Below are 23015 nucleotides of genomic sequence, written 5' to 3'. Positions count from 1 at the left end.
GGGGTTTTCCAGAACATGCTGAAGCAATTTGAGTGATGGATCCTGTCATGAAGGTGCAGCATCTTGCCATGGTTAGAGACCAGGAATTTACAATAGTGTCGTATCCTGCATGTTAGAAATAATACGCAGCTTTATTGCTTGAGCTAATTTGGAGCGTATTGATGGATGAGATGTGGATCCTGCGCATTGATCTGACTTAAATGCCTCTCCACAAAACTATCTCTCTGCATAAATCAGTTTGCAAAGTCAGGGATCAGAAAAAAATTTGCTTCAGAGACAGATCTCCCATGTGATTTTTGCAACAAAGGCCACGTTTAGCCAACACCTACAAAGACAGAAGGCTTGAAACTAAACTAAAACACCACCGGGTTGTGTGCGCCATCTGACGTATGTCACCTGTCAGAGCAATGAAATGGCTTCATAATGGCTGAATGTAAAAAGTATTAGAGAATTTTATGCCACACTCTGATCATGAATACTTTTAAATGTTGTTTTAAAGAAGTTTTAACGGTTGCTCACCCAACAGAGGAGTTTTGTTTGACAAAGCAAAGGTCCTGTGGATTAAGAGGAATTTCAGTGCAGCATTAATCACAGTTCATCTGCAGAGTACTTTCAGGAATGGGAGCTTTTAGGAACAACTAATAAGGGTGAAGAATAATTAAAACTAGTAAGGAATCCTGTTTTGATGAGAAGCATGAGAGATCCACCTCTGGAGATTTGCAATGGCCAGTCATGGCATAGGTGCTTTCTGTATAGGGAGCAGTGGACTAGATCACCTCATGGTTTCTTCTGGTTTAGTAGGTCAGGATTTCTTTCTAGTGGCAGAATTTGGAAAGCTGCTACTTTGGTTGCTCATCATCCATGTTGGTATAAGCATTGCCGGAGTAGTGCTTAAAACCAGCCAGTGATGTGGCTGAGCAGTGATACTTGATTATTAAAAAAACCCCAACCCCCACAACCTCAAAGCCCCGCTTTCTTAGCTGAGTATCATTCTTGGTTTTCAGTATTGTCTCACAAACAGCTGCATCAACACAACTGAGAAAGGTGATGCAGTGGAACATGGGGACAGGAAAGAAGTCTTGAGTTGGCTTTTTGCACAAGAGCGTGGTTGTGGAAAAACATTTTTAGGCTTGTTGGTTAAATTTGAAGTAAAACCAATCTGTGAATAATTTGCTTGCTGTCAGGATGTGGCTAGATGGGTACAGCATCAACTGTGCAATGACTTCTGTAACATCCTGACCTTCACTTAGTTTAGCAACACTAATAATAACAAGCATTTAGGTGTCTTGAAATTGTGTTCTAGGAAGGCAGAGATTTTTGAATTTAGACACTGACCTCTCTTATCAAGCTCTAGTTCAGTTCTATAGCAGGAATGCTGAAAATGAGCTCATATCCAAACTTAAAGTAACTCTCCTACTCCTTAGTTCTGTTGTAAGACTAAGAAATAGTGTTTTGTGTGGTGATTTCTGGTTTTCCCCCATGGAGCCACAGAAATGTGGTAAGCATTCTGCAGACACATAAAGGAAAATGTGGTAAGGAACATGTTGGTGCATGTGCCAGTGTTTAGAATAGCTTACTGAGTTGGACCAAGATGAGAAATTTTGCAGTAGGTCCACTAAACAAGAATCAGTGTTCCATGTATAGTGAAGAATCATAACTAAGTTGTCAAATAAGATTGGATACAACCAGTGGAGTGGGAGTTGGTATTATATTAATGTTTTGGAGTGTAAGGCTATTCTCAGCTTTCAAGAGACATTTGTAGGTGAAGCTTTTAAGACTTGGTCTTTCTGCCTTTATAAAACCTGAAGCTAAATGTTTTACAACACAGCTCTTCCTTTTTAAATCTCCTTTTAGGTTCCATCTGACTTGTACAGTACACAGTTCTGTAATGCAATGCAATTTATTTAAATTCTTAAAGTAATTAGTGAACCTGACACCTCTTTAATATATTAGCTTTTCAGAACACACTAACAGAATGTGCAAAAAGCTGAATGCTGTGTAGTACTCATTAACTAGGCAATGTGGTTCCAGGGGTACCAGTTAAGGTCAGGCTTTGCTTTGCAATTTGGTTTTGTGTTAGTGTTTGTTTTGTATACAGCAGCCTTTTACTAGAGTCATAATTAGATACAATTTCTGATCATTAAGAACTATTCTAATCATCTGGACCATGTTTGCAACACTGAGAACATTTGGACATTGGATTTCTAGTGATTATATGTTGTGCAGGGGAGGGGGTGGGAATTTGAGGGGTTTTTATCATGATTCTTATAGAACAGGTCTGTCTTGGAGGTCTGTCTGGAAAATGGAGGAGTCAAGGAGCTCTGTCCTCAGTTGTGCCTTTTTTACTCTGACCATTTTAGATTTCTCTTCTGAGCCTAAACTAGTTTTTGTAGCAGCTGAACATGGAAGTGGCAATTGCTTCTTTGCATTAGTGAAATGGTGGTAAACAAGTTTTTCACACTGTGCAAGGTTTAGAGGATTACATGCACACCATTAAAACATGGGGCTGCACATTGCTTATCTGTGGGAAATTGTAATAGGCAGGGGTTGGGTAGAAAAAGTAGGAGTTGGGAAAATGACATCCTCCCTATGCCTGCCACTGCCAGCTGGAGCCAGCCAGTTTGCATTTCCATAAACAAGTAGTTATGAAGGACAAAGGAACCTTAATTAAATTTGAAATACCTGCAGGTCAAAATTTAATGTTCTCTTCTTAAAAATATGAAATGACTGAGTTTTGAACTTAACAGAATTTAAAGCCTGTTCTAGTCAGTGCTCTCTAGTCTAATGGAGTCTTCCTAATTTGAAGACAGCAAGTAAATCCTTTGACATTTATGGCCCAGTTTATCTGAACCAGGATGCTTTGCTTGGGTTTCAGGAGGGTTATGTTTCATTTTAGTCAGCTTTGGCTAGATTAAGGGGTTTGTTGAACTTTAACAGCTTTATAGATTTTTAAAAGAATATTAAAGCATTTGTCAGCTTGTGAGTTTTCTCTAGTAGAACTTATATATGCAAATTCAAATAACTCATCTGATTAATAATATTCCAGATACACTTACATGAATTAATGGATATTGACTTAATCAGTATCTTATATTTATTACACATGTTCACATGCATGTTCACAACCCACAGCATTATCTTAAGTCTGAAAAAGAGGCAGGGTAACTTGTGGGTTTGTATTGGCAGTCATGTAAAATTACAGTTTTAGAAGTCCTCAAAATAGGATGGAGAAGCATTACATCCCTGATGAAGCCATTAAATCTTAATATGCTAACAGCCACTAAAATGTGATCTTAGGGAGTGAAAAAGTACTTGGAATGAATCAATTGACTTCATGTTGACTCAACAGCTTTTCTTATAATTTTAATTTAGATTATTCCAACATTAAGCTATAAATTGGGTTTGAGGGATCTTGACACCTTCCCACATGTTTTAGTTGAGTCTCTTGGGAGGGGGGAGTTGTCCTTGTGCTGCTGCAGTTCTGCCTGTGCCCATAGCTGGTAATACATGCCATCCCTCCCCACACTAGGCAAAAGGAAATTTTTAACTTAGAGCATGTGTTCTGAAAAATTCAGGTGTTGGCCTTTAGCTGATTTCCCAATTAGATTTTTCCTAGCCTTATTTTTTCAATACCAAATACTTACTGTAAAAAAAAGAAATTGCTTGAACAGCTTTTTTTCAAATAAAATGCCAAGAGTGTTTGTACTAGTCCACAAATAATAGGTGTTTACACAACAGACTTGATATTTGCCTTGAAGTAGCAAACTAGTAGGGAAAAAATAAATATGTGGTTTCTTGCAACACTGGTGTTTTCTTTGTATATATTTCAATAGAGGGATCTGGTTCTTGCCTACAAAGTTAAATGTAAGGTTTTATTTCAATAGATATGCAAGTCCTTAAATTTCTGTTTATTCAGCCTCAGAATATTTGTGATTTTAGTTCTAATGTACTGTAGTATGGATTTCTCAATTCTGAGGCAGTTATAATTATTTTGGATTTTTTCTTTTTCTCTTGAGTAATGGCTCACACCTGTTTTCCTGAACTTTGGTTTATCTGCTTGTGTATTGTTGCAAAATATATTTTGCAGATATATTGCATGTTAGAATACATTGTAGAAAAAAAAATTCTGTATAAAATACATGTATTAACTATGTGTAACATAAATATATATTGTATACTATATTGCAACAAAGTATGTATTATGTAGCAAGTTACGTTTCTTAGCAGAATGCAAGTATTCTTCTATATTATGTTGTATACCTGCTAGTAGTTGGGAAATACAAAAACCACAGGCATATATTAAGATTTATTTTATTAAAAAAAAAAGTTTCAGTTTAGAATGTTTGGAAAAAGATATTTATAAAAATAAGATATCATGTAATTTAGGAGGCTTTGTAGGAACAGTATCAGGATACAAAAAAACCATCCAATTCTCTTGTTTTATGTCTTAGATGGGTGGGGTGATGCCAAATAATTTTAAATAAGAATTTAGCTGAAATACATTAAATGTACTTCACAGGGCACTTGGGGTTTAGCTTGGATGCATTAGGTATTTGTTTCCTTTCCTCATCATGGTATCTTGCCCATGAATATTTTTCCATCAGTTTTCAGTATTGACATCACTCTTGAGTTTGCTGCCCAGGCATGGAACAGGCTGAGGATAAATTCAGTCATTGACTCAACTCATCAAGTCAAGTGTGTAAAATTCTGCAGGGACTGACCTTTATCATAAACCCTGTTCAAGCTGCTGTGGCTTTTCTGTGGGGACGTGCCAGATGTTGCACCTTGTCATCCTGGCCAGGGACAGTGTTATTTGCCTGTACTTCAGGCTGAAATGTAATTAAGTTCCCGTAGAAATTCATGACTTGCTGAGTAAAGCACCACCAGTGAGAGGACAGAGAAAGCAGCAAGCTTGATTCATGTTGGAAAAGCACTTTTTAAACAAGGGGTAGTGAGTCTTTGAGTAGGAAAGGGCAAATCTGCAGTTTTATAATAAAACTGAAATACAGCACTATGAAATTATTTTAAAGATTTTTTTCCAAAGTACAGTAGTTATCTTTTAGAGGTACTTCCATTCCCTTTGAAGAGCGTCACTGTTTGGAGTTGAAAGCAGAAATTCCTGTTAATTCTTATAAAGCTCAACAGTAGAAAATAACCTTTTCAATACAGCTTAACACATCTGATCATCCTATACATTGCTAGACCTGCTGCAGCCTTAAGTTATCTAAAATGCAATGTACTTTGCCTTCAGTTAGCATTTCAGACTTTGTTCAGTGTTACTGTTTAACTGGGTGAAGGTAGCTGGAAGCAAGAGTTTGCTTCCTGCTATGGAAGAAGAGATTTTGTGTCAGTGTGGCCAGAAGTGCCATTATGATGATGTCCTGATTTCAACAGCTGCAAATCCTCACATGCATTCCTGCTATACAGGAATAATAACACAGAAATCTAGTCTCCCTCAAATATATATTTTTTTTCCTCTTCCCCCCTAGCCAGTTTAATTCTCTTCACCAGCTCCTTTGTTATCAGACACAAGTCGGTGCTGATGCAAGAGTGAAGTGGAAATACAGGGTCCTGGGGAGGAGGAACTGCAGCAGGACCAGCTTAATTCTGCTTCATGCATTGTAAAACCACAGTGCAAGTGGTAGAGGGTGTGGAGGATCCTAAATTAACTTTGAATTCAAAACAGACCAGTCAATTTAAGAAACGTTTATATTTGTGGGGAAGGTCATTGGAACCCATTTGTAAGTGAAACTTGGGATTGCATGGAAAAGAGCTTCAGGGTTAAAGGCACAAGGTTACAAAAGAATGGTCTGGGGTGAGCTTCCAGTTGAGGGTTTGGAGAGAGAAAGGGGAAGAAAAGTCTCTCATATGTGCTATTGTTTTCTTATGAAATCTTTGAGCAACTTAGTAGATTGCTTTCTATCCTGCTACTTTTCAGCAGTTGAGAAGTAATTTATTTGGCAAGTAATACTGCACTGCATCAACAAATGGAAAATATTGTCCAATTGTCTTTTTACTTCTTTATTAGATCTAGATTTGCATCATTTATTCACTGGTTTTAATTAAAGTAGCAAAAAGTTTGTGTAATTCTGCACTTGATCAGGTGTGGTGATGCTTTGTTTACTTTCCTCTCCTGGCTATTTCCAGACTTGCATTGGTGTGTTAGTAACAAGTAAAAGCAAGGGGAAAGAGGGGAATTCAAAAGAAGTCACTGATATGAGTTAGGAAGTTTCAGAAGCAGATCTGTAGTGCTTCAGCATTGTGATTGAATTGAAATACTTCTAAAGGTACTCCTAGATTTAAATGGGTTTTATAGATAGTTCATAGTAACTATGGAAATAGTTATTTTGGAATAGTTGATTGGATCAGTTGAAATTACATCTGAACGCTGTGTTGCTCATACTTGTTCATCATTTTCTACACCGTTTTAGAATTCAAATTTTCTTAATTTAAAGATGCGTTTTAAGGGCAAACTTGATATCTAAATCCATAGTAATAGTTTAAAAGATTGTACTTGGCCTACAGGAGTTGTCCAATACGTTTAGTTTTGAAATCGAGTCAATTTATCATGGTATTGTAGAAAGCATTTCAGGAAATGAAGAATTGCTGTATATTGGGGTGCTTAAAAAAACCCCAAAACCTTAATCTCAAAGTATCTGCTCAGTTACTTATTTTGTTTAAATCTTCTCCTCATCATCTTCTAATTTCATAAAAATGGGAGAACGGGGAAAAAAAAGTCGTCATCTTTCCTGCCCTGTCACTCAGAGCAGGCTCATTTCTCCATTTTGAAGACATTATTTATTGGTAGTTTCCCCAGTCACCTGGAGCATTAACTACCTCACAGTCCAGCTTCCACTTTGCACGTGTCCATAGCCAAGGACACTTACCATTCCAAATGTCTTGTCAGGCAATGAGCTGACCTGCCTTAGTTCTTCTAGGAGGAGCAGTGTATCTAAACCAGCTTGGCCTCCAGGAAGTCCTTTGTAGGCCACCAGCTCCCGCTGACAGGGTGCCTCCATGGCCCTGGTGCTGTGGCTGGGAGGGCACCTCAGGAGCTGGTGGTGCTGGTGATGACACTGTCATTGTCCAGGACAGCCCCAGTGCCCAGGCTGGCTGTGCATGGCCTGGCTGCAGCCATGGCTGTAATCTGGAGAGACAGGCAGCAGTCGGGGCAGGTGCAGCTCCACCTGGGAACATCTGGCTTTGTCTGCAGTGCTCTGTTCTGAGGGAAGCCTGAGCCAGAGCTCCATCACCAACCTGCTGCTGTGGCCACCTTTGTCAGCTCTCTTCCAGCCCTCCCTTGACATAACAATCTTCAGGTTTTTCCTTCCCTTCCTGGTTCCTGTCACCCTTCCCTGAAGGGGCTGTCAGTCCCTGCTGCCCCTCACCCTGTCCCAATGCCTGTCTCTCAGCACCCTCTGTACAAACAAGGGCTTAGGGCAGTGTCTGCTCTGGAGGCTTGAGCTGGAATTCCTGTGTCAGACCTGGGCACTGGTGACTTCATGGGCCTTGCTTGGCTCGGTTTCTGTGGAGTAGGGGGTGTTAATTCTGTGTGGGGACTGAGTGACCCATGGTGGGAGTGGACAGCCACACTCAGTACAGCTCTCAACCTCTTCTGTTTTTACAGCTATTAAAATGACAATTTTAATAACCTGGTACCAGATAGTAAACTATTTCATTTGCATTCAAACATACTTAAATGTCCTTTTCATTAACTTTATGTAGTCTGGAGCATTTTCCAGGAATCCGTGTCATATCTTTGTTATAAAGATTTTCTCCATTACAAACTAATTTACTGTATGCAATAAGAACCTAACATTAATGGTGTTTCACCATCTGTACTGGTGTAAGTGCAAATTACAGGTGGGATAAGCTCTTTTGAAAATTACCATGATGATTGTTAAGAGCTGCAGTTATCAATGGTTCTAAGGATATTCAACACTATTTTATGGGTCTTACTAAAAATTAATTTAGTCTGACAAAACTCTATCACTTAATCTGATGTTTACCTTAGCTTTTATGTTTTACTGTAGCAGCTTAGCAGGTGCTAAATTTGGATTTGGGGAGGTGGAGAAAGGAGACACTAAAAGAGACTGATTTTGAACTACTCCATGCTGTTAAGTTTTGAAATGCAATTGAAGATGTTGTGCTTGTATTTTCTGTTGTACTGTGAGATACTATCCAAAATTAGCCTTCCTGTCAGTTCCTGAGAAATTTTGAGTTCTGGGTGATAGATGAAGATGTGCTAATGCCTGGTGTGACAGTATCCTGGATGTGCCTGGTGGCAGTGGTGCTCTTGGGCAGCAGTAGCTCCTTCAGCCAGGAGGCTCTCAAGCATTTGCTGCTTTTCTGACAGCTGGTAATCCTCAACAGGAGGGACTCATCCTCTGAGAAGTGCAGCAGTGAGAGAGGGAAAACCATGAAGAGCAGGAACTTTATTATAGAGAGGGAGGGTGACTTTATTGAGATGGAGTGACTGGGAATGCAGGATCATCAGGATCCAGTATTAAAGCCCCAAATTCTTAAATCTCTAATTGTTTTAGTGTACATTAACAAAACCCACTGGAAAAGTATGTCATCCTCTTCTAGCAGTGATACACTGCTGGTACCAGCCAAGCTGTTAATTAGTGCATGTGATTGAGTGTGCTCTGGGGAGCGTTCTTGTTTCTGTACTGAATGAAATTTCTGTCTTTGCTATACCTGCTTCTCAAAAAATTGGAACATATTTATTAATTCAGGGAGCAGCAGGAAGAGAAAGCAGTAAATGTCTGACTAAGGTAAATATTTCCTGACAAGCTGGAGCATTCCTACTTGGTCTTTGTGAATTAGATATAATTATATGTTGAAATTTCAGAAGAGATGCTCTGTACATTACTCTGATATATATTTTTGCACCGGTTGCATATGTACTGCGGGAAGAAGTTAGGCTTTTACCTTTCTGGAGATTGTAATCCACTCTCCTCTTGTTTAATTAGTGAAGTTTGATGAAAAAAGTGTTACACTTAGCAATTCCTACACGGTGGCTACTCAAATGCCTTCACTCTGGAAGGAACCTCGCCCAGCTGCTATTTATAATCTGATCCTTTTACCCACAATTCACTTCTTAAAGGGGAATTTCTTTTCACTGCAGAAATCTGGTTTTGACCAGTAGTGGGAGTGGGAAAGGGAAGGAGGAGTGTGACTTAGTTAGTAAGAGCTGTTATATTAAAGTAAGCATGTGATACCTAAAAGCTTTATTTTAATTAAGATGCATAATTATCAGAAAGTTTTGTGTGGATTTCTTTTGTTTAACATGCAGAGTAAACATTTTTCAGTAAAATCAGTAAACAGTTTATAAGTCTGGTTGGTAGTCTTATTTACTAGGAGTGATTCTTTGATTTTTTTTTTTTTTAAATATAATGATAACATTTTTCAGTTTGTCACAGGAAATGAAAAAATGAGAGAGCCTTAAACGACTTGGTAGGAAGATGTCCTTAGAAATTTGACCAGTATAGCTGCTTGCTTATTGAGTGCATTTGTGTAGTATTACAATATTGCTGTAATGTATTTTGATGAATAATTGCATAATATTGCTTGTAATGTGTTTTTAAGTGTTATTTGAGCCAGTATTGTTTAATTTCTCTATTTCATTTGAATAGATTTATAGCTTGTTGTTTGTTGGAGAGGAATGTTTGCTTCTCTGTCATGGTGCATGATTGAGTATGGTAAAAAGAACCTAGAAAAATTATTCTTATAAAGTTACCAGGACTGATGTGAAAAAGAATGAGAAGAATGAAGTTAAGTTTTGGTATTAAGTATCTGGCTGAAGAAATTGATAGAAATACTTACCTTGTGTGCAATATTTTCAGATTGCAAAGAGTAGGGTGAAGGTTGGATTAAAAGCTATCACTTTGCAAATTTAAAGAATTGAGGATCTTTTTGAAACCTTAATTCTTTTCTTGATGCTGATTTGTGTGAAAAGCTGAGAATTGCAGTAAACCTGGAACTGATGGGTAATCAGAGTTATTAGCAAATATGTTCTCTAGGGGTATGAGATCCCAGTGGTCATGGTCATCCCTTTTTGAAGTTTCATTGTTGAAGGAACAAGAGCCTGCAGTGGGATGTTTTGGTTTTGAGGGACACACAGCATAGCCATGGAAGGTGGTGGGACACAATTTCTAAACTGCTTTGTAGATTCTGGTAATTTTTTTTTGGGGGGGGGGGGGGGGGAGTAGGCTGTTGTCTGCCATTCCGGGCGCATTAGGAATCTTTGTTTTTCTATTTTATAGCAGTGTTTCCTATTCAGCGACATTTGTAAATTGGCACATTATCTGTAGCTTTGAGAAGTAGTTGGTACAAAAGCCTAGTATGAAATGTAACTGAAATGAGAATTACCTTCTAAAGAATTCTCAGGATGTAATATCTCAGTTAATCACTTGCCTTTTGGTTTCAACAGGAATGCCCAAGGAAAAGTACGATCCACCTGATCCACGGAGGATGTACACAATTATGTCCTCAGAGGAAGCAGCCAATGGAAAGAAATCACACTGGGCAGAGTTGGAAATAAGTGGTAAGGAACTGAGGCATGGTCCTGAGTTAAGAACTCGCTGCAAGTAGTGTGGGCTTGGACAAGTCTGGGGGGTTACCTGCCTTGAAGTGAGCCAGCAAACTGCAGGGATAGCAGCTGCCAGCTGGGGGGCGTGTGGAGGGAAGAGCTTGGGCTGGGATAACACAGGGAGCTGTGGGAGGGGTAAGGTGGGGCAAGTGGGAAATCCCCATGTATAGGAAAGTTTTCAAAGTGAGGAAATGGATGTGAACTCTTTTTGTTTTGATATGATGAAGTGAGTGAGAGCATGAATTTAAGATTTAATTTCTAAAAGAAAAGAAGGTGAAGCTGGGGTTGATCAGTAGTGGTATGTTCTTACTGTAGGTAGTGTAACAACAAGGTATTAATAGTCCATGAAGCAAAAGTTTCCTGTTTAAAAGCAGTTGTTTGCTTGGTTCTTAAGGTTAAAAACAAACACCAAAACCTCCACAATATTTTCTGAAAAATAAGATAATGGTCAGAATTCATAAGCATGTATTTCAACTGGCCAGCCAGTCTCTTGATTTGTAGAGTAAATCCTGAGTTTGCTACAAAAAGTGTTTACAAGGAAATTCAAGCAAATATTTTAAGAATTAAAAAATTCTGTGACATTTAAAACTTAGGCTGTAATTTTGTGAGATACAGAGGTTCTTTAAACCACTGCAAAAATTGCCATGTGGGATTTAAAAATGACTGTTCAGTAGAGAAATTTATGGAAGAAGGACTAAACAAACAGTTCGTCAAATTGTGAAGAATCTTTCCATCCAGTTCACTGAATCTGTGCCTTGCTTCCAGTACCACGTGCCTCCCCATGTGAATAGCATTCTTTACTGAAGGTTACAGATGCAGAAACCCAGTTAAACGCTGCTTCAGGAATCAGCATTATACATCAGCATTAGGCTTGGAATCCTCTTGGACATCTGCTGCTCTGCATAGGAAGTGCATTAAGTGATGGCTCTTTCCTTTCATGCCTGGTAATCTCGCTATAGACTGATTCCCGCCAAGGGAGGTGCTGGAGTGGAGAGCCTGGATCAGGGATGCTGATTGGAAATCCTTTCAGCTGCAAGGCTTTCTATGATCACAGTCACCTGTTTGCATTGGGGGTGGGGAAGAGGTGCTAATTCACTTTTAAAATGCAAAGAACTATCCATTTGTGTTTAAAACCTTTCAGAAGATTTCTTAACGAGCATTAGAGGAGCATCAATCCCTTAAGAACTGTATGCATTTATTTGCCTTGTAAAATAAAATGTGCAGTGTTTTTTGTTTCATTAATGTTCACACTGTCCTTTCCTTGCAAAGTACTTGGTCACATAATACGGAAAGCCACAAATGTTTCAACTGATCTCATTTAAATAATGTTTTTTCATGACAGGCTTTTTTATGCTCTTTGTTTTGTTATAGTTCACTGGAAATTATAACACTATTAAACATTTTGCTGCCAGGGACTGAGTCCCAGATGCACATGTCTCAGTGTAACCTTCCCTGGGCACTAAATATGAATTCTTATTTTGGAGAAAATTATTTAAGGAAAGGAATTACAGAGTGTGTCTGTTGGTATAATATTAACCAGTCTGTTGTTAACCTTCATGAGTCACAGTGGGCATTTTAAAGTTGTTCCACCTAACTTTTTGCCTTAGAGAAACTGGTGTTGGTACTTCTAAGGCTTTTGATACAGTGAGATGATTTATGTAAATGAAAAGGGATTTACCCCTGGAGGAAAAAAATCTTGGAGACAAGAAATATTTTGAGACCTTCTGATGATATCTCACATTCCTTGCATGCAGCAGTGTAAAAATCTTGATTCTGTCACACACATCCATGTTTCCATACTTCAGTTTATACAAAAAATCATACCTTTTTTAAAATATCTGGCAATAGTTGATACAGCTTTTAGTTGAATGCCAGATGGAAATCCATGTTCTCAACTAAGCATCTTAGTCACCCTAAATATAGTGTTTCTATCTGTTCTTGGCTGGATTAATGCCATAGAGTAAAGATTTTTGGTTTGAAAGATGTGCGGAAATAAGGGATGAATCAAGGCACCGTCTTTCATCTCAGACATAAACTGTAATGGAAAAAAATCTGTTTCTTACACTTCTGTTAATGATAAATTCATGGTCAGCTAGTTAATATGTTTTGTCTTGTATGGAATTAGATAAAGACAGAAGTTTAAGCCTTTAAGTATGGATTGGGAAAAACAACCTCAAGCATCCTTGGCAATATCTTACATTTCTCACACAATGACAATTTTTTCGTCTACAAAATCAGTGATTAATGGAATTTACATTGAATAAAATATTAATAATAAAACCTACAAAAAAACCCACAAGCAGAACTCCTCTTCAAGTTCCCTGCCCCATACATACTTGAGAAATGTGCTATTATTGCCAGATCTATGGATTTTGAATGTCTTGTTTTCTCTTGTACCTTTCTTCCCCAGGGAAAGTGAGAAGCTTAAGTTCATCTTTGTGGACACTGACCCATTTGACAGCTTTGCATCTCAGTGACAATTCCTTATCCCGTATTCCTTCAGACATTGCCAAGCTTCACAATCTGGTATATCTGGACTTGTCCTCTAATAAAATCCGCAGTTTACCAGCAGAGCTCGGAAACATGGTGTCACTCAGGTATGTAAATCCTAACAGGAGTTAAAATTGTTCTTTTATTATCTTTGTAGCAACTGTTCACATTTCAGCATAAGTAGATTTCCCTTTCCTCCCTTCTTATCTGCCTCCCTGAGTACTTGCTGTAGGCTGTGCAGCTCTAGCAGTACTGGCTTTTGTTCTGATGTATGACAGCACAGAATGAGCCTTAGAAGTGCTTGGTTTGATGGCAATCACCCATTTTATATTTTTCTAAATCAGGTTTCCTCTCAAGCATCTCTTTCCAGATTCTTTTACAAATATTTTGTGTGGTGTTTGTCTCAAAGAGTAAGTGAAGCACCGAAAATAATTGCTTTTAACTCATAGTAGAAAGGTAGAAAAAAGATCAGATTAAACATTTATAATCTTGTTAACTACAATGTTGTCCTCTTTATTCATATTTAGTAATTATAGTTAACAATAGTTCTTGTTCTGTTTATTGTATAACAATTGCAACATCTAGTATCATCTAGTATGTCAGTATCATCTCCTCCCCACCTTTGCTGTGATGTAACTGCATTCCTGTGCAAACTGGGGAGGAGAAAAAAAATGTTGTAATCACAGCTTTTCAAGTTTTTTTTCCCCTTCAGTTTTGCAATGCCAAGATGTACAAAGTTAGCCTGGAAGTGAAATATGAACAATGGTGCCTATTTAGATTATACTTAAGGCTGCAGCATTTTACTTTGTAAAAACACTGTTACATAAATATATAAATTATTTATGTAAGAGTAATTATTTACAGGCAACAGTCTTTTGCCCTTGACCCAAAGGAAGAGCCTTATCTTGGGTTTATTAGACAGTTGCCAGTAATTGCCTTCATTGCTATTAATTTTGAAGATACTTCTGAACAGCTTTCTCAAATCCAGAAAGTACAGAGTCTGAAAGTAACAAGAATGTTATTGGAAGTAAAGGCAATGATAGAGCAATGGACTGCCAGCACAGCTTTCATGAAATTGGAAACAAAACAAGTTTGCACATAGAAATATCTGTCATTGCATTTTCCTCCCCTTTAGAAAAGTCCTCTCTGTTGGAGAGGATTAAACTAGCTGAGTAAATTGGTGCTAAAAGCTCAAATTCCAGAGCAGTTCAAGCCTCAACCTTGGAGGCTGAGCAAAGGGACCTTGCTTTTTGAAGTCTAATTGGCAGCTCTGTTTTGTACCATGTTGTATAGTTGCTTTCCACTGGAGAGGAGTCTGTTCTAAGCTCTAGTTCTTTGCCTTGCTATTTCAATTAAAAGCAGTTATTAGTTACAGGTTTCTTCCCTTGTTTATTCAACTTCTTGGATATTGTGAGGTAGCAACCCTAAATTTGCTGGAATAGTCTCAAATTCATCTTTGTACTTAATTAGCCCCTTTCTGTCTTTTTAAAACATTTTTTAAATGTAACACTTGTGACATGGAGATAGCTTAGCAGTGCAGAGTCATCAGTAATGTCAGATCATTATGCCTTCTTCCCAACACTTCTCATTCTTCCCAATGCTTCTCCTGATTTATTCTGGCTGACTCTATGAAGCTTCGGCTCTTGAAAGTCCTAAGTTTCTTCTGAGCAGAGAAGGGTAAATCTTGTAAATGTGAAATGTGTGGCTAAGGTCTAGGATCACATAAGCTTTCTATTTATGACCAAAACACAGCACTTGAGCCCATATCTCTAGATGTGCAAAGCTGTGCATGAAGCCACTGTGCTCCTCAGTTAATTGCAGCTGCTCCATGTGGTTTTTTACTGTAGTGTAAGTGAAGAAAAGCCCATAAGCACATCCTATGTGTGAGAGCACATTGCAGGTCCCAGCTGGGCCAGGGTTTTGTGTTCCAGGCTGGTGTTGCTGCAGACTCTCCTCCTGGATTCTGGGAAGTTGTTCAAACTAACAGTAATTCAGCCATGGGCATTGCTGATATATCAAGCCACGGAAATCATTTGTGCTCTCAGCACTGAGAACTGATAACAGCTCTCCCAGCTCCCACACCTGGAGCTCTGGGTTTGATCTGTACTGTAGAGCTCTCCCAAGACTCCTTTCATCTCCCTTTTTACTGCAAGTAGTTGAAAAATGAGATGTCAGAGCAGTAGGATTTCTGATCTTTGCAGAAAAATGAGGGAAAAATAAACAGTGTAACATGTTGGAAAGCTCAGCTGTAAAACAGATCCTTTTGATATGCTTGAAAGAGCTTGAGTGCACCCCCAGTACATTTGCAGATGACACAGAGCTGGGTTGATCTGCTGGAGGGCAGGAAGGCTCTGCAGAGGGATCTGCACAGGCTGGATCCATGGGGCCAGTGCTTGAGGTTCAGTCAGGGAAGTGCTGGGACCTGCGCTTGGGTCACAACCCAGCAGTGCTCCAGCTTGGGGAAGCAGTGTCTGAGAAGCTGCCTGGTGGGGGTGGTCAGCAGCAGCTGAACATGAGCCAGGTGTGCCCAGGTGGCTGAGAAAGCTGATGGCACCTGGCCTGCATCAGCAATAGTGTGGCAGCAAGACCAGGGCAGTGACTGTCCCCCTGTGCTGACACTACAGTCAAATCCTGGGGTCAGTTCTGGGCTGTTTATGGCAAGAAAGACTCAGAAACCCCCAAACGCTGTTCTGTAGAAATCAACAAGAGTTAAATTAACTCTTGCCCTCCAGGTTTCCTTTTTCTTTTTGTTGCCCAGAAATACTTGTCAAGTCTCTAGGTACCAAGTTCTAAACATTTTTGAGCAGCACCTTTATATATTGATTGATTCTATGAAAGTCTTCACTGATTACCAGGAATACATTTAGGAAAGTGAAAAGTTTGTTTCTTCTGCCTGATTTGTTGGATATCAGAATTCAAGACATGAATTCTGTTCCTGTCTGTATATTAATTTGTGAGTTTCAAAGCACATATTTTGTCTTACCACTGAAATTACAAACCCAAACCAACAGAAAATTACCGTTGTAAATGACTACTGCATGGTAATGCCATAGCTGTAATCATACTGCCATGATTCTGGATTTTTTAATTTGATTTCAGGGATATAATTTCCCTTTATTTTTTAATCACAGCTGACCTGTTTCATGGTCTGGTTTGTCAGAGCTGTTACTGCATCATCACTTGTAGATACTGAAGTGTTTAATTATTGCTAATGTTCACAAAATGTCTGACTGTTTAAGATAAACTCTCCAAACAGATCCTTTTCCTCTGTACTTCAACATAATGTGTTTTGTCTGGTGTGTGTGTCTGAGTACAACAGGATTTCCCTAACAATTGCTGTTTAGTCTCCATTTTTCAACATTGTGGTTTGCTACTATATTGATTCTCTTCTAGTTCAGTTTTTGTACTGCTGCAGATAAACGTTGCTCTGTTTTCAGACCCATATGATTCTTGCTCTGTCTACAGGGAACTACATTTAAATAACAACCTGTTACGAGTTTTACCTTTTGAGCTGGGAAAACTGTTCCAGTTACAGACTTTGGGTCTGAAAGGTACTGCTGTTTTTTTCGTGGTGTCTGTGCTTGTTTAGTGATACTGCTGCTGAGCTGTAATGGCTGTAGTCTGCTAGTTCATAAAATGTCACTGATTAGCAATCCAGATGTAGCTGCTCACTCTACATTTATAAATACTGTTACTTAGGGATTATTTAGAAAAATAACAGGTTTGGCAGTGCAGTGCCCATAGAAAGAGGTTTCCTTTTCTTTTTGCAGACTGTGCAGAAGCTTTCTGTTGCTTGCATGGGGGTTGAATGCAATTCTGTTTTAACTAAGAAATAGTCTGTGGTTAACTGTGGTACATCTCCAGCCAGAAAGGGAACATCCTTTGTACAGCTGCAGGGTTCTGTGCTGTTCATGCAAGCAGCAATTTAAGTCTTTTCCTTCCCCACCCCCCCACCCCCGAAAATTGCTGACCTTGGGGAATTTTGAGTCACAAAATCAGAAGCACTGAGAGATACAATACCTCTATACACTGTTAAGTCTCAAAAGTCTGTTTATCTCTCCCTTAAAACTGGGCACTTGCAGTGTGTATTGTCCATGGCAACTTCTGCAATCTGCTTATGTTTGGCAGATGGCAGAGCCTCTGCTGAGGTCTGACTGTCAGATCAACTGCTGGAGGGTGTTTCACACTGAGCAGAGGTGGCTCCTGTGTTTGTGCTTATCAGCTCTGCCTGTTGTATCACGAGTTCTTCCCTACTCTTAGTGCAGGCACCACCTTTGGAATGCTCAGTCCCACAGCAGAATCTGCAGGGAATGTTGTTAAACTTCACTAGGGCTGTCCACACATCAGAGTTTTGTGGGACTGAAGACCTGAGATCTGAAATCCCAAAGTAGTTCATAGTAGATCTTGTCTCCAAGATGTCAGCTATCATCACTGATATGCAAGTCTGCAATAGTTCTGTGTATTTTATTCAATATTCCTGTGAATTGGTTTGTAGGAAACCCACTTACACAGGATATTCTGAACCTGTATCAGGAACCAGATGGGACACGGCGGCTACTGAACTATTTGCTTGATAATTTGGCAGGTACTGCAAAAAGAAGTAAGTGATCATTCTTCAAACATTTCTTTCTGCTGTGTTAAATAAATGTGATTATCACTTGTTGTATCTCTATTTTAAAATGTTCCCATAGTTTCAACAGAACAGCCACCTCCAAGATCCTGGATTATGTTGCAAGAACCAGACCGTACAAGACCAACAGGTACTGTAACACTTCAAGGATTTCTCATTTCTTCTATTTTTCTTTTAATAAAAGATGTTGATCTTTACTGGAAAAGAAGTTAATGCTTAAATTAACCAATCATCTCGGCAGTGCTGACCAGCCAGCTGAAGTCATTCTATTCCAGTTGAAACACCTGTTCCAGATTTTCCCATCTTTCACTCTAAAGTAATTTATTTTTAATTAACATCCCCCTCACAGGAATTGAAACTGTTGTCCATGATTAGTTAAACGGTGGAATTATAACAGGCTTAATTTAACATTTGTTGAAGAATAAAAAAATTGAAGCATTTGAGCATGATTTCCAAAAAATGTACAATTGTTTTAAGTAACCAGAGTATCATCCTTGATTCAGCATTTTTCTTGCTATTGGGATTCAGGTCATGTGTAATTCTTTGCTTTTTTTTTTTTTTTTTCCCCCTGCATAAATTGTTTAAAATACAGTCTTTTCTATTTAGCCACACACCAAAAATCTTAGTGTATTTCTCAATTATTGCAGTGTCTTCTCTTTCAGGAATGATAATTTTCCCATTATTAAGGCAATTGCTTGAAAGACCACAATGTTAATGCAGTTTCTGTTTAGCTGTTACCTATTTATTGGTTTTCAAAATGCTGGACTTTGACCCTAGTCAGACCGAGATTCTTTTCTTCAATTCTCTATATCTTCAGACAGTTGTCTTGTTTCTTTTTTCTACATTTGAGAGGAGCTTCCAAGAATCTCATTGTTGTACTACAAATTCTTTAAGTGCTTTTTAAAAACAAACAAACCTATAAAACCCAACAAAACAACCCCCCAAATCCATGCTGCTGGAATTACCTGTCAAATTGCCCCAGCCTGTCTCATTATTGCTCTTGTTTCAAATTAATACAGAGAGGAAATATTTCTTGTCCTATGCCTGAATGGCTTTTTGAGGTAGAAATATTTGAGGGGTTAATTTGCCTACTCTTTTTCTTTGTGTGGAAAGATCCTCACCCTGCCTATGGATCTGTTACAGTTTGTGGTGGCAATAATTAAGGTAGATTTTAAAGACTCTAATTGTAGACTTGCAGACCTTTGTGTAGCTGACAGATACAAGTGTTCAAATACACTTATTTTGTTTTGGGTTTTTCACAGTACAGTGCCACTTAGCATAAAACACATTTTTCTGCTTTTCACTGTGTTAACTATATAAAGGGGGGTGTTTGTTTCCTAATTAAATGCTAGAAGACAGCTGCCGTAAGTCCAAACATGTAATTTGTCTCCCTAGAAGAACTAACTATTTTTTTAGCACTGATACACATGCTGTGTTTTGGTTGAAACAAATGAAGCGTGAATTGATACATTTGCAGAAGACAAAAGTCAAGAACATAATTGTATTTTTTTTTTTAAATCTATCAGTGTGTAAATAAAATTATTGTTCTGCAGCCTTGTTTTCTGTCATGTGTTACAACGTCCTCTGTGACAAATATGCCACCCGGCAGCTGTATGGCTATTGTCCATCCTGGGCCTTGAACTGGGAATACAGAAAAAAAGCCATTATGCAGGAAATATTGAGCTGCAATGCTGACATCATAAGTCTGCAGGTAAAAAAAATACACCACTCTTTCTTTTTCTATTCTCACGTGCTGGCTTCTTCACATTAAGTGTATTTTTAGTAAACGGTCTATTTTCAAAACCTTCTGCGAACAAAAGAAATAGAAGTGATGTTTTGAACATTATTTGTTGCTTGACATCAAAAGAAGGCTCTCAGCCCCCACAGTTGGAATGGGAACCAGCAGCCCCTGATCAAAGCAGTGTTTGGGGGGGTGTCTTTGTGCCTGTGTGTGTATGTGGGGCTGTAATTGACACATTTTCAAATAAGAGGCTTGAGATAATCATAACTCCAGGGATTACAGAAATTCATTTATATTTTCTTAAAATAAGGATATTGCTCTTGAATTTGCATTCTCTGATGTGCTTAATTCTTAGATTTTTTTTTCCCTTAAATCTAATTTGAAAGTGATTTACACTTCTGAAGAGTCTAAATAATATCTGTCTTCTATTTTGCTAATAGTACGTTCATGCTGTGCTGCCTTAACTTTACAGGAGGTTGAAACGGAGCAGTACTACAGTTTTTTCCTGGTAGAATTGAAAGAACGTGGCTATAATGGATTCTTCAGTCCAAAATCTAGAGCTAGGACAATGTCAGAACAGGAGAGAAAACATGTTGATGGTTGTGCAATATTTTTCAAAACAGAAAAGTAAGTGATGTGGTTTGCTAAACCTTCTGTTGTCTCTTGCTGTCTTTTACATAATTTCTCAGGTGGATCTTACAGTTCACACAGTTGGGCTTTAATTGTCCTTTTGTAGTCAGGCAGGGTTTTGATACAGAGCATTCCTACCCCTGGAAAGACTGGTTTATATGACAGAGATCATTCTGTGTGCAACTAGCAATAAAAATTTAACCTTGAAATATAGAGTTGAAATAGATTCATTCTGTTTGAGCTGTGCTGGTTGGGAGTTCACTGAATTATCCTTCACTTGTTGAATGTAATAATAGAAAATGAAGGAAATAATGAAAAATGAAGCATATGTTCTTGCCTTTTGTTTTTTTTGCCTAAAGGAATTTATAATCCCCCAAACTGCAGTAATAAGGCCTCAGGTGACATTGACTTTTTGATACATTAGCCTTTGGTAAAGCAAACAACCAGGGATCACTGCCCACTTCTGTAAAAAAACCCTAATCATTTGAGAGCTGCAGGTCGTGTCATATTGCACTGTACAGCTTTGGATGTGATGGTAATAATGTCCCTTCCTGCTTCCATTCCTCTCTGTCCATAAGTAAATGTAGGTGCCAGGCTTGCAACCTAGTGGCTTGGAAAATTGTTTACTCCCTCTCTGTTAAATCTGCATATTTGAACTAGGAATGGATGCAGAGTTAGAAACAAGCATGACTTTTCAAAAATACCTCTCTCTCTCTCTCTCACTATCAACAAAATATTTTAATTGTAACTAAGGTACTATAAACTACATAAAAATTGCTATGAAAACTATATCACTTGATTTCAATTTAGGCTTTTATGAAATGATGTGACTAAGATTTTCACATCATAAATGTGTTTGAGCTTTAATTAAAAGAAGAATTACTGATAACATTTCCAACTGTATCTGGCTGCTGAAAACAATTACATATGATGTTTTTCTTTTAGATTTACTTTGGTCCAAAAGCATACTGTTGAGTTCAATCAACTAGCAATGGCAAACTCAGAAGGTTCAGAGGCTATGCTGAACAGAGTTATGACAAAAGATAACATTGGAGTCGCTGTTCTGTTAGAACTGCGAAAGGAATTGATAGAAATGTCATGTAAGTCCCATTTCATTTATTTTTTAAATAGATGGTACTTTGTAAATGAAAAAAAAATTACTCTTGTTATAATAAACGAGAGAAACTAGGTTCTGCAGGTGAATTTGATTTTGCAGTTTGTATGTTCAAATTTATTTCCAAAAAAGATTCTGGGGAAAAGTCATATTGCTTAAGTGATCAGGGTTTTTTTCCCCCCCTACTTGTATTTTTAAGGAAAAAAAGATATAAAAACTTGAGTGATTTTGTTGTTTGGTTTTGGGGTTTTTTTCTTAAAACTATGTACAAGTATCAAAGAATCAGGTGGTGTTAGTTGTGTGTTTCTGGATCATGTATCTCCATCATTTTAACTTATTTTCTCTATTATCATGCCTAAACAAACTGTTTGTTCTGCCCTGTCATTCTTAATTTAGGAAAGGTAAATTGGCTTTATAAGTATCACAGTGGGAACCTACTCAACCTGTGTTATATTTATCCAAATGATATTTTATTAATTCAGATTGTAGCAGACAAGCCTTTTAAGAAACACTTCCAGCAAGAGAGGTAACTTAGAATGTGGATAACTTAGAATTCAGAGCTTGCTGCCTAATAAGATATGAACAGAGTCTGTTTGCTATCATAGCCTAAGGAAAGCTGCTGTAAATTTATAGAAAAACATTATTTGCCTGTAATTAGGATTATCCATTACTTATGTTAATTTTCAGTGAATACAAAAGCACTACATGTAACAAGATAGTCTGTTAATGGTCTTGAATGTGAAATATCATTCCTAGTGCTTTCTATCAACTGAAACACTTGCTAAATGTAAGAGGAGTTATCTGGCCCTCTTCATTCAAATGTTTTTAACCCTCTTGAAGTCATACTGGTATTTTTTTTTTTGTCCCCTTAATCATTTTGTTAAATTTTTGTAATAGTGTTTTCTGTCGCTGACTGATTTTAAATAAATAGCTGATTTTCAATTTTAGCTGGAAAGCCACATCTTGGGATGGAAAAGCAGCTAGTTCTTGTAGCTAATGCACATATGCATTGGGACCCAGATTATTCTGATGTGAAGCTGGTTCAGACTATGATGTTCCTGTCCGAGGTAAAGAACATTATTGATAAAGCTTCTCGTAGTCTCAAACCTGGTGTGTCGGGAGAGCTTGGAACCATTCCACTTGTACTGTGTGCAGATCTCAATTCTCTACCAGACTCTGGTAAGAGTTCTATTTCTCATTCTTTAGACTGTTTCAAGTGTGTAACAATTGTAAGTTTTTCTGTTTAGAGAATGCATTGTTTGATCATACGAGCTCTAGAGGTGCTAAGGAGAGAGGAGGAGAGAGAACTGTTTCATTTGTGAGTGACCTTATTGCTTGGGCTGTAGTAGAGCTGTGTCTGGTCTTTCAGAAGCATTACCACTGTGATTTTGTTCCCTGTTTATTCCTGTATTTTAAAATATCTTCCAAAAATAACTGGGAACATGAGTGTGTTGCTGATAATTCAGTTTTCTTAATTTTAAGTGTGAAAAGATATTTTACCTTTAAATTTGCTACCATACTCTACATCATTTTCTGTCATGATTTAGAACTTCTAAAATTAAATATATCCCCTTCGAAAGGGGACTTTCCAGAGCTCTTTATTAGCATGAGACTTTGTTTCTTGACTTGGTGGCTACTTTATGAAGTTCAAGGAAGAAACACATTCAGTGACTGCTACCTTCCTTGCTCGGGTACCCAGCTGAAGTGCTGTACTCAAGAGCCATCCTTCATCTCCATTCCTGGTTCCCTTCTGGCTTCATCTTGGCAACTCTTAACATCCGTTAGGGTTTTTAGGAGCAGTTATTGCTCAGTAATG

General features: G+C 38.1%; 1 protein-coding gene across 2 annotated transcripts in view; it reads left to right on the top strand.

The window, feature by feature from the left end:
* CNOT6 (CCR4-NOT transcription complex subunit 6) overlaps window positions 1-23015 on the top strand; it is a 32742-nt gene that overhangs the window by 4160 nt on the left and 5567 nt on the right. Inside the window, exons 2-10 of one of the 2 annotated variants that reach the window (XM_059860501.1) lie at window positions 10436-10549; window positions 13005-13191; window positions 16550-16635; window positions 17580-17669; window positions 17776-17844; window positions 19268-19425; window positions 19928-20082; window positions 21031-21185; window positions 22148-22378. In XM_059860501.1, the coding sequence (XP_059716484.1) occupies window positions 10438-10549; window positions 13005-13191; window positions 16550-16635; window positions 17580-17669; window positions 17776-17844; window positions 19268-19425; window positions 19928-20082; window positions 21031-21185; window positions 22148-22378 (1243 nt within the window). In that variant the 5' untranslated portion in view covers window positions 10436-10437. Of the gene's footprint in view, window positions 1-10435; window positions 10550-13004; window positions 13192-16549; window positions 16636-17579; window positions 17685-17775; window positions 17845-19267; window positions 19426-19927; window positions 20083-21030; window positions 21186-22147; window positions 22379-23015 lie in introns of both variants that reach the window. The other variant, XM_059860500.1, reaches the window with a different exon arrangement.

The sequence above is a fragment of the Haemorhous mexicanus genome, chromosome 15, assembly GCF_027477595.1.
Source record: "Haemorhous mexicanus isolate bHaeMex1 chromosome 15, bHaeMex1.pri, whole genome shotgun sequence".
NCBI classification, from domain to species: Eukaryota; Metazoa; Chordata; class Aves; order Passeriformes; family Fringillidae; genus Haemorhous; species Haemorhous mexicanus.
Note: the sequence above shows the minus strand (reverse complement) of the source record. Positions and strands in the feature narration are given on the sequence as shown.